The sequence below is a fragment of the Diorhabda sublineata genome, chromosome 1, assembly GCF_026230105.1.
Source record: "Diorhabda sublineata isolate icDioSubl1.1 chromosome 1, icDioSubl1.1, whole genome shotgun sequence".
NCBI classification, from domain to species: Eukaryota; Metazoa; Arthropoda; class Insecta; order Coleoptera; family Chrysomelidae; genus Diorhabda; species Diorhabda sublineata.
In genome coordinates, this window is record NC_079474.1 from 10,911,974 (window position 1) to 10,922,021 (window position 10,048).

The 10,048-nt window shown below is 28.5% G+C and overlaps 3 protein-coding genes across 5 annotated transcripts; 2 read left to right on the forward strand and 1 right to left on the reverse strand.

Annotated features, from left to right (window-relative positions):
• The first annotated feature begins 295 nt into the window (after window positions 1–295).
• LOC130444678 (parathyroid hormone/parathyroid hormone-related peptide receptor-like) lies at window positions 296–5,598 on the forward strand. The gene is made up of 8 exons (XM_056779956.1): window positions 296–736; window positions 1,858–2,096; window positions 3,072–3,243; window positions 3,300–3,456; window positions 3,514–3,644; window positions 3,701–3,789; window positions 3,846–3,990; window positions 5,345–5,598. The coding sequence occupies exons 1-8, from the start codon at window positions 539–541 to the stop codon at window positions 5,549–5,551; spliced, it is 1,338 nt and encodes a 445-aa protein (XP_056635934.1). The 5' UTR covers window positions 296–538; the 3' UTR covers window positions 5,552–5,598.
• Window positions 5,547–8,919, reverse strand: LOC130444666 (ribosomal oxygenase 1). Of its 2 annotated transcripts, none has more exons than XM_056779944.1 (4): window positions 7,902–8,919; window positions 7,592–7,852; window positions 7,274–7,534; window positions 5,547–5,930 (listed from the first exon to the last, which is right to left on the reverse strand). In XM_056779944.1, exons 1-4 carry the CDS (start codon window positions 8,801–8,803, stop codon window positions 5,591–5,593), a joined length of 1,764 nt encoding a protein of 587 aa, XP_056635922.1. In that variant the 5' UTR covers window positions 8,804–8,919; the 3' UTR covers window positions 5,547–5,590. The 2 variants fall into 2 exon arrangements, with proteins under 2 accessions (XP_056635922.1, XP_056635927.1); XM_056779949.1 differs by having other exon boundaries at window positions 5,591–5,930; window positions 7,592–7,846; window positions 7,902–8,909.
• Window positions 8,920–9,116: 197 nt separating this feature from the next.
• LOC130443570 (THO complex subunit 7 homolog) lies at window positions 9,117–10,015 on the forward strand. 2 transcript variants are annotated; one of them, XM_056778312.1, is made up of 2 exons: window positions 9,117–9,213; window positions 9,269–10,015. In XM_056778312.1, exons 1-2 carry the CDS (start codon window positions 9,204–9,206, stop codon window positions 9,877–9,879), a joined length of 621 nt encoding a protein of 206 aa, XP_056634290.1. In that variant the 5' UTR covers window positions 9,117–9,203; the 3' UTR covers window positions 9,880–10,015. The 2 variants fall into 2 exon arrangements, with proteins under 2 accessions (XP_056634290.1, XP_056634300.1); XM_056778322.1 differs by having other exon boundaries at window positions 9,129–9,213; window positions 9,272–10,015.
• Window positions 10,016–10,048: the final 33 nt, after the last annotated feature.

Here is a 10,048-nt window from a genome sequence, read left to right on the forward strand (position 1 = left end):
TCTTTACGTAATTCTAATTGTTATCAAAATTATTTAATATATTTTTATTGAAGAATAGAGCGTTAATGGTCGATACTTTATTTTTTAAAAGTTTTATTTCTTCTGAAAATAATTTTATTAGGCAACTATGTCAGTCAGCCATTGTTTCTTCTTTTTTACATTGGAATTATTTATTAAAAATGTCATATTTTTATGTAGGGGTAATAGGAGCTTTTAAAATAATTAGTACAAAGTAAATATAGAAAAATTTATTTATTATATCTTCAAGTTCCTTGTATATATACTCACTTAAACATGGCGCCAAGACGATGCTTCTGTTAATGTTACAAAATACCGATAATGTGATTGCTTCTTAAATAAATAATATTTTTGTAATTTAAGACGCGTTGTAAAAATAATGATAAGAGACTAGTTGTTTACACAATTGGCTATAATTCGTCTCTGTCATGGGCCGAATAAACATGTTAACATATTAAATCACGCCCAATATTGGTTTCCATTTATCCATTTTCTTTACGACTACATACTAAATTCAAAAATGACGAACTTTACATCGCAAGAACAAGTTTTGAACTACCTTAAAACTTTATGTTATTCTAATTATACGAAAAATGAATTTAATGCTGAAATTATGTGCGAAAAAGTTTTTGATGATCTTTTTTGCTGGCCGGCTACTAAAGCTGGGGAAGTAGCAGTGTTAAATTGCTCGGGGGAATTATTAAAATCGTCCAAAGAGGTGAGTTACGATTTTATTTTTTTCACTTCTTACTATTTGTTCTTTTTTTTTTCAAATACTATACAGAAGCATCGATGAATTCAACCAGTGGCGTACCAATAATTTTTTCTGTGCAAGTTATATATGTCGTGAATTTTTTACTTTTTGAACATTTTTTTGACTTGATTTTAGGTTTGTTTTAATAGAAAATTACTTGGAACAGGTAAAAAAATTGACGGTTCGATCTGTTTTCCAAATTTATCGAAATATTTATTTAGTAATTAACTATATTTTTGAATTAATTAGGCTTGATTTTCAAAAAGTAGACCATATTTAACTAACGTTAAATAATAAATTGAGATTAAAAAAAAATATTCCATTGTAAGAAAAAATTTTGTCTTCTCAACTATTTAAATGGCAATTAATTAAAAATGAGAATACGAAAATATACGTCATTTATTCATATCAAGGTAAATAACTTGTCTTATAACGTCACATCTTTCTATTTAATAAAATTTTACGAACCCCATTGCTGTGCCTTTGGTTTTATTTCAATTTAACAAAATTAATGAGTTTAGGGGAAAATTTGACCCTCAAAAATTTTAATTATATCCTGATCACCCCTTTTATAACTGTTTCAAGCCGTCACATCTGCCGATTTTGATACAATTTTACGAGTCCCGTTGCTACGCCATTGGTTTTATGTTAATTTAACAAAAGTAATAAGCTCGAGGAAAATGTTCATCCACAAAAGTTTCAATTTATAGTCCGATCACTATTTTTAACAATTAAAAACTTTTGTTAATGCTTCACATCTTTCGATGTGATTAATAAACTTGGGGAAAAATTTGACCCACAAGAGTTTTAATTTATAGTCCAATTACTACTTTTATCAGTTTTTTTCAGATTTATTAATTTTTAGTAATGTATAAATACTTCAACATTAAATATATTGTAACAAAGCAAAAATATGTTTTTATCTCATATATTTATAAATATTTTAATATGTCGAATCACAAAATTTGATTATATAAACTGCAAATAGCAACTAAATTTGATAACGGCATTAAATTATCTCATTTTTATAATAATAATAATAATTAATTATACGGGAATTCCGATATTATTTTTTTATTTTTTAGGGAATAGTTACACGTCAATGTACCGAAAACGGTACTTGGCATATACCGCACGGCGTTAAATCGCCATATTCCAACACCACGCAATGCGGAGAATTTTTCGTAAATCTCGGTATAGTATCTATCGAGGACGATTCGATTTATTTACAATGGTTACCGATAATAAAAGAAATTTCCTATTGTGGTTATTCTTTATCTATAATATCGCTAATATTATCTATTTATATATTTACAAGTATAAAGTAAGTATGTTTTGACTACGCCTATGGTTGGTGACGTAATTCGAACTAAATTTCTGACAAAACTAGAATTTATTAGTTATTTTCTAATTTGTGGGGTTATTTATTTTGGTACCCCTGTTTTAACAACTGAAATTTTATTTTTTAATAAACGTGTTAGTACGCCTATGGCTGGTAACGTAATTTAAACTACACCACAGACAAAACTGGAATTTGTTAGTTATTTTTAAACTTTTAAGGTTATTTATGTTGGTAATCCTGTTTTAACGACTGAATTTTCATTTTTTAATAAACGTATCAATAAGCCTATGGTTGGTGATGTAACTCGAAGTAAATTTTAGAGGACAGATAGAATTTGTTAGTTATTTATTTTGGTAGTCCAGTTTTAATGTCTGAAATTGTATTTTTTAATTAACATGTTAGTACGCCTATGGTTAATAACATAATTCAAACTAAATAATAGACAGACAATAACTAGAATTTGTTAGTTATTGTTAACTTTGTGGGGTTATACGCATTGGTGACTTAATTTAAAGTCTAAAATTTTGTTTTTCGATAAAGGTTCCTGTACGTATATAGTTGGTGACGTAATTTAATTTAAATCACACCAAACAACTATAATTTGTTAATTATTTTCAAATTAATGGGGTTATATTATATTTTTCAACAACTGAAATTTTGTTTTTTTTATAAATGTATCAGTACGCCTATGGTTGGTGACATAATACAAACTTCACCACAGAATCAACTAAAATTAGTAATTTTAAGATTGTGGGGATATTTATGTTGGCAGTCGTGTTTCAACGACAAATATTTTGTATTTAAATAAACCCTTCAATTTAATATCGATATCAGTGGAAATTTCTAGAAAATGTGATTTTAAAAGTTATTTAACATCGTTATTATCAATATAAGAACATAAACTTTCAAGTGTAGATCAAAAATCGTTTAGGAAATAGTGAAATTATAACTTTTTAGGAGGCTACATTGTTCGAGAAACAATTTACATATAAATTTATTTATATCGTTTATATTAAGGGCGTTTATGTCAGTTATAAAGGATAGTACCTTTATTAGAGGTTCAGTTTTTCCTTGGGATGTCACGTACGATAAATACGGCAGACCGGAATTACAAATCAATTACAATTACGTGAGTATTTTTGTTTTTCGTTAGATATACAGTGTGTCAAATAAATATGTTTTTAGTCTTGGGTTTGTAAGGCTTTTATAAGTTTACGTTATTATTGCATCGTATCGAATTTTATGTTTATGTTAATGGAAGGTGTGTATCTGCATAATTTGATGTTTTTGAAATTTATTTCCGATCAACACAGTGTGATTAATTATTGTATTTTAGGTTGGGGTAAGTTTTGATCATTTTTTGTCAAAGTTAAAAGGGTTTGATTTAGTTAGTTTGTAGGATTACCGATTTTCTTTATAGTTCCTTGGATAGTCTTTAGGGTTTTGTATGAGAATGTGATGTGTTGGACGAGGAAAGAAAACATTTATATTTCGTTATTTATTGATGTCCCCATAGGTATTACAGTTGTGGTGAGTATATTACACTTAGAGATTGTTCCAAGGATGTTTCTATTTTTTGGTTTTAGATAAATTTTGTACTATTTCTTGTTATTGTTAAAGTTTTGTTTATCAAATTGAACGACGTGTGTATTCAGCAAAAAAAATTCAAATATAGGTAAGTTTGGCGTTTAAAACATTTGTTTTTTCTCTATATTTTAGTTCAATTTTTAGGAAATTACTGAAAGATACTTTGATATTGATTCCGCTTTTCGGAGTTCCTTACGTATTTTCCCTATTAATGTCGTTTTATATTGAAGATAACGCTGTTTTGGAGATATTTTTTTTATTTTTTGATCAATCTTTCGCAGCGTTTCAGGTAATTTATTTTTTTCCTCTTATACGCATTTGTCATCTTTTGTTTAGTAATTTTTCCGTTCCTGTCATTATTTTCCTGTGACATCCGCTTTTAAAAATTTTTTGGTCGTTTTTATGCCATTTTACTCATGACTATAATTTTTTCTCACCAATACCTTGTTTCCTCTTTTTAGTCTATTAGTATCCCTTTTTACCCTTTTTCTTCTACATTTTCTTTTATCTTTTCTTTCTTTTCTCACTCGTTCCTATTTTACATATTTTTTACTAGTTTTCATTATTTCCTCCAATTCACAATTTCTTGAAATATTCCACTCGTTTCTCTCCATTTTTCTTTTTTATTCACAATTTTTAAATGTATTCAATTCAGTTTATCCTCCACTTTCTTTTATAGTTTGATCTCTTGATTTTCCATTTATGTTGTTCCTTCTTTTATACATTCTTTTAATCTTTTTTCCCATGTTTTTGTTCCAATTGTTTTGGTTAGTTTTCCTATTTTTCCTCTATTCCACGTTCCTAAAATCGTTTTTTGCAATTACTCCATTCTTTTCCCAGTTTCTTTGTTTTAAACTTCCAATTTTGTGGTTCCTTCTTTTATACCATCTTTTATTTGTTTCCCATGTTTTTTCTCCAATGTTTTACTGTTAATTTTCCTATTTTCTCTCCTTTTCGGTCCATTCCATGTTCCTAAATACAATTTTTTTGTCTATTCCACTCCTTTTCCACTTTCCTCTATAATTAGTGTTTTACTTTTATTTTAGTTGTTTCTTCTTTTATACCTTCTTCCATTTTTACCACGCTTTTCTTCTAATTTTCTCTTTTTTGGTCCATTTCATATTCCTAAAACCGTTTTTTCGCCTACTCCACTTTCTTCTATAATTTGTTGTCTTAAATTTTCATTTTTATATTCTCATTATACCTTCATTTTTTCATTTTCTTTTTGGTATGTATTTTGTTCCTTTTATCTACAACGAATTATTTCCTTCTTCACTTTCTTCTTTAATATTTTGTCCTAACTTTCATTTTTGTTGTTTCTACTTTTATATATTCTTCTATTTTTTTTTCATATTTTTCTTCCAATTTTTTCCCCTTTTTGGTATATTCCATATTCCTAAAGCCGTTTTTTGTCTATTCCAATCCTTTCCCACTTTCTTCTATAATTTGATTGCATTAAACGTTCATTTTCGTTGTTCTTTCTTTCGTACCTTCCTCTATACTTTTTTCCTACGTTTTTTTCCAATGTTACCATTGGTAAAATGGTACCATTTTATTCCTTTAACGAGTTTACAACGATTTTTTTCCTTTTCCACCTTCTTTTTTCTTCTACTTGTCAAGTTCCCTTTGACTTTTTTCTTTAGGGATTTTTCGCTTCGATGGTTTACTGCCTTTTAAACGCCGAAGTACAAACGGAAATCAAAAGGAAATACAGTTTAATAAAAGACAAAAACGACAAGGAATTTCGAAGAAGTCGAACTATATCGAACACCCAACAAATTTCCTTAAACATATTCGACGATACTCCAGACACAGAACGAATTTTCACCAAAGAAAATAATCAAATATGAACAAAAAAATTGTAATTTTATCAAAATAAAAAAATCACTTTAACAAACGCTGTTTTCGTCATCAGAAATTGTCCCCAAATGTCCGTTGGTCACTAACAAACCCCTCTCCCATAAATCGGACACTAATTGAGCTTTGATGGCGTCGTCGCCGTCGATAACGGGTAGGTCATCTACTTTTAAAAATTTCGGATAATTCGTTTGTAACGCTTTGATGCAGGGTGTCAAATTGTGATCGATTATTAAGTATTGTTCTTCTTCTCCGTGATAGTATTTTGCATTTTCGGTATTGTAATAAATTTTCGGGGAATCTTGTTCGATAACTAGACGGATACAATGATATCTGAGTAATCTTATTTCGGTGTCCATATCGATTTCTACCCTGTGAAAACGGAAGACAATTCAGTTGAATTCGGGAGATAGAGATGAAATTATTTGATTAAAAAAATATTCCATAAAAGATGTGAAAAATTACTTAATTTTTTTTTCTCTTAAAGTATCAATTTTTGTTAGAAAATAAGCGAGAAAGGAAAAAAGGAAATTTGAAAATTTTTGATTGGAAAATTTTCAAATATCAATTTTTTCACTAAAATAAGGGTGAAAAAATTCGTTGAGTTTCTCGAATGGTGGAGGGTGAAAAATTTGGAAATATTGGAAATAGGAATGAAAATATCTGATTGAAAACAAAAGAAAATGAAGATATCAAGAAAATTTTCGGTAAAATTTCAAGAAATATCGAAATTAATTCAAAAAAATGTTTTTTTTTCTCATATTTAGCTAGAATTCTCTTTTGTGAATATGTAAAGAAATTTCAATTGATTTTTCAAAAAGTGGAGAGTTTTGAAAATATGTGGACTTGTTAGGAGGAAAACCAAAACAATTTAAGTTTTTTATTAAACTCAAAACTTTCCAATCAAATTGAAAAATCGCTTTTCCCATAATTAATTGGAACTCAACACTGTGATTTAACGAAAACTTTAAAATATTTGAAATAGGGATGAAAATTTCTGGTTAGGAACAAAAAAAACGTGCTTTAAAGAAAATTGTTGATAAAAGTTGTGAAGCATTGAAAATTTGAATAGAATAACCTCAAAATTTTCGAAACTAATTCAAAAGTATCAATTTTTGTTAAAAAATTAACAAGAATGGTGGATATTTTGAACATATTTAATATATAGAAGAATACAGAAGAAAGAACTTCGATTTTAAGCAAAAAGTAACGTATTTTAATGAAAATGGATGGTTAAAGTTGTGGAGAATTCAAAAAAAAATAATTAAAAATAGTGATAATAATTTCTAATTAAGAGCAGAAAATGGCTGATTGAAAATATTGAATATTAAAAAAATATACAATTTTTTCAAATTAGCCGTAAACTAGATGAATTATTTTGTTTTTAAGAAATATTGGTTAGTATTAATTTTTGAGCAAAACTTTTTCTTTAAAAATTTGAACAAATTCAGAATATTGATCAAAAATAATGTTGTTCTTTCCCATTTTTGATTTTAACCCACACAAAACTGTATCAATTTTTCTGAAACACGATATTTTTACTTCAAAACAATTTTTCACAACCCAAAAACCCTTTTTTGCAAGTTTTTATATTTTTTGTTACAAATTTTCTAATAAATTATAGAATTATATTAAAAACTAGCTCATATAAAATAACCTACAACCCAATATTTCCAATCCTAGAAAATAACACTCAAAATCTAAAATATATTCACCTGTTAAATATTTTCCCATCTTTCATATAATCCCCGTCACATTTCGACGTATAATTAACTTCTTGTTTAGATAAAATCGGTGGCATGGAATCATACATGAACTTTCTTCCCAATTGATCAGCTGCTCCGTCCACATCAACATATTTTTTCAAACTCTCTAACAACTTTTCTACATTCTGCATTATCCTTTTCCTCTCCTTTGATTTATCCCCTTTATTCACATACCCAACATGTTTAAGATAATTGAGAGGAAGTCCTTTCCTAAAACGACAATTCCAACAATAGAATACATCGAATCTTAAAACCACCTCTTCCTACCTAAATTCCATTTCTTCTGAAGCTGCTAGTTTCAATGCAGCTGGTAGTGCATGTTCTAATAAATCAGCATAAGAAGTACGTTGGTAAACAGATATAGTTATATGGAAAGAATGAGCCTCTGGATCAGTTCTACCCTCGTGGATAGTTCCCCTTGGAAAATATAGTAAATCGCCTGCATTTAAGGTTACTTCCATGAAAGGTTCTCCTATATCTTCATGTTTTAAATTCGGACTTGAATATCTCGCCAAAACGTCACTATTTCTAAGATTATTTCTTTAAATTGCAGATAAATAAAAAAAATGAAACTTACTTGGGTTTATACAATTTCCAATGTTTTCTTCCTTCCAATTGTATCACGAAAGCTTCGATATCGTCATAATGAGGGGCGAAACCTTGACTATCGGGCGGTGTTAAATATATATTAGCTCCAACCATCGCCCCAAAGTATTCTTGCAAATTCGCTATCAATAAATGTACTTTTTGATCATAAGTATGAGGGTTTAAGACTCTAATACTACAACCGTTGGTGTAATAATCGTACAAAACTGACGCTATTACTTTTCCTTCTTCGTTATGGATTTCCTTTACGCCATTTTCGTAAGAAACGACGTCGACGTTTTTTGTGTAATACAAAGGAAATTCTCTAAAAATCCCGTCTAATCTGTGCGTGGTTAAAATATCAGTGTAGTAGTTTTTGTTACAGTGTTGTATGTGTAATACGTCAGTTTCCCAATATTTTTCGAAAAATCGTGCGGGGGTTACTGGAGATATGAGCCATTTGAAGACTTTTAGTCCGTCTGGGGTCGGATCGGTCTTGTTCAATTCCGAAATACCTTCTTCTATCACTATTTCTGTATCTGGAATATGGATTGGTACCAACGTTGGCGGTACATCTTCATCTTCTGACGTATTTTTATCTAATTTTTTTTGTATCTTCTTTTTTTTAACTTCAATTTCTTTAGATTTGTTAGAGGTTATTGATTCTTGTATAGCGATTAGATTCAATTTTACATCATTTTTTAATTTATTTTTACGTTTATTTTTCTTAATAGTAACAAGATTTTTTGGTATAATTGGTTGTATTTCGTTTACCTTTTTTTTCCGTTTAATTCCATTTGATTGACTAGTTTCGGATTTTCCTTTGGATGTTTGTTTGATTTTTTTATTGTATACTGCAAACGCTGAAATCGGCGACGCTCTATTCGCAAACATACCTTAGAAATTATCAATTTATTTAAACTTTTCCGGTAAAATTCACGTGTATTCAAATTACTCCAAGAAAATTCTAAGTGACGCAACTGTCGAAGTCATATAAGTCAATGTCAAATAAAATCATAGATAAATTTTATTATTGAAAATCAGATTTAATAAACGTGAAGGTTTTTTCATGCTAATATTAATACCAAAAGGGATCTTTGTTTTTTAACGATAGAATTTCTAATATAATATATTAAATAATAAAGTGAATTATTAATATTCATTTCGATGATTTTACGATCAAACGCTTGGTAAGTTAAAAAAAGAAGAAAGACATTTTAATGTGAGGTTATACTTCACGAACAAATTTTGGTGTATTTACTTTTGGTATAGTTTTTGAATATTTTTTCGTTCAATGTCGGAAGGTAGGTATTTGGAAATAAATAAAATACTTGATAAAAATAAAAGTATGATTTCTAGAAGAAGTAATCAAAAGAAGGCTTATTTTCGATGGTGACGGTACAGGAGACGATAGACGTTTTAATTTGATGCTTAAAATGATAACGAAATTGATAAATACGGTGGACGATTCGCCGGAAGATTGTAAACAACGATACGATAAAATTTTAGCCCAATTATGTATGATCGAACATTCCCGCAGTCGATCAGAATTAATAACGAAATCTAATGATGACCAATTACTGAAATATCAACAATTACATGGCGATTATGAAGATAAAATTAAAAATATTAAAGAGGAAATAATTAAACAAAGAGTCGAATTGGAAAAAGCGAAAACTATAAAACAAAATAGAATAGAATATGATTTATTGGCTAAACAAATAGCAGCGGAGCCTCCGAGGACTGAAATGAATAAACAACTGATCGCTCTTCAGAAACAACTTAAAGATTTGGGCGAGGAAAAACGGCGTTTGGTGCATAAATTGGACAAAAGGAAAAAACAATTCAACGTTTTGTCGACATCGGCGAATCAATTGAAAATTTATTTGAATGAAGATACAGAAACTGTGGAAATAAACAGTTCATTGGATGACGTCAATACAAACAGTCCTGAACCAATGTCAGAGTGAAAGGAATAGTTTACCAAATATTGTAATTATAAATATATATTTAAGTGCAAAAATGTGAATGTTTTAATTACACATTATTATTTATAATAAAGATATTTGCGAATTTTTCGCTCAATAAATAAATGCTTATAATGAATTCATTATTTTATTCATACAAAATTTTGGCTTA

Excerpts from the sequence above, each read along its gene's own strand:
- LOC130444678 (XM_056779956.1), top strand. The coding sequence starts at position 539 with ATGACGAACTTTACATCGCAAGAACAAGTTTTGAACTACCTTAAAACT. Across the intron at positions 3,790-3,845 it reads CAAAAAAAATTCAAATATAG|GAAATTACTGAAAGATACTT; the intron begins GTAAGTTTGGCG and ends TTCAATTTTTAG. Across the intron at positions 3,991-5,344 it reads AATCTTTCGCAGCGTTTCAG|GGATTTTTCGCTTCGATGGT; the intron begins GTAATTTATTTT and ends TTTTTTCTTTAG.
- LOC130444666 (XM_056779944.1), bottom strand. The coding sequence starts at position 8,803 with ATGTTTGCGAATAGAGCGTCGCCGATTTCAGCGTTTGCAGTATACAAT. Across the intron at positions 7,853-7,901 it reads TGGAAATTGTATAAACCCAA|AAATAGTGACGTTTTGGCGA; the intron begins GTAAGTTTCATT and ends AAATAATCTTAG. Across the intron at positions 5,931-7,273 it reads GATGGGAAAATATTTAACAG|GGTAGAAATCGATATGGACA; the intron begins GTGAATATATTT and ends CCGTTTTCACAG.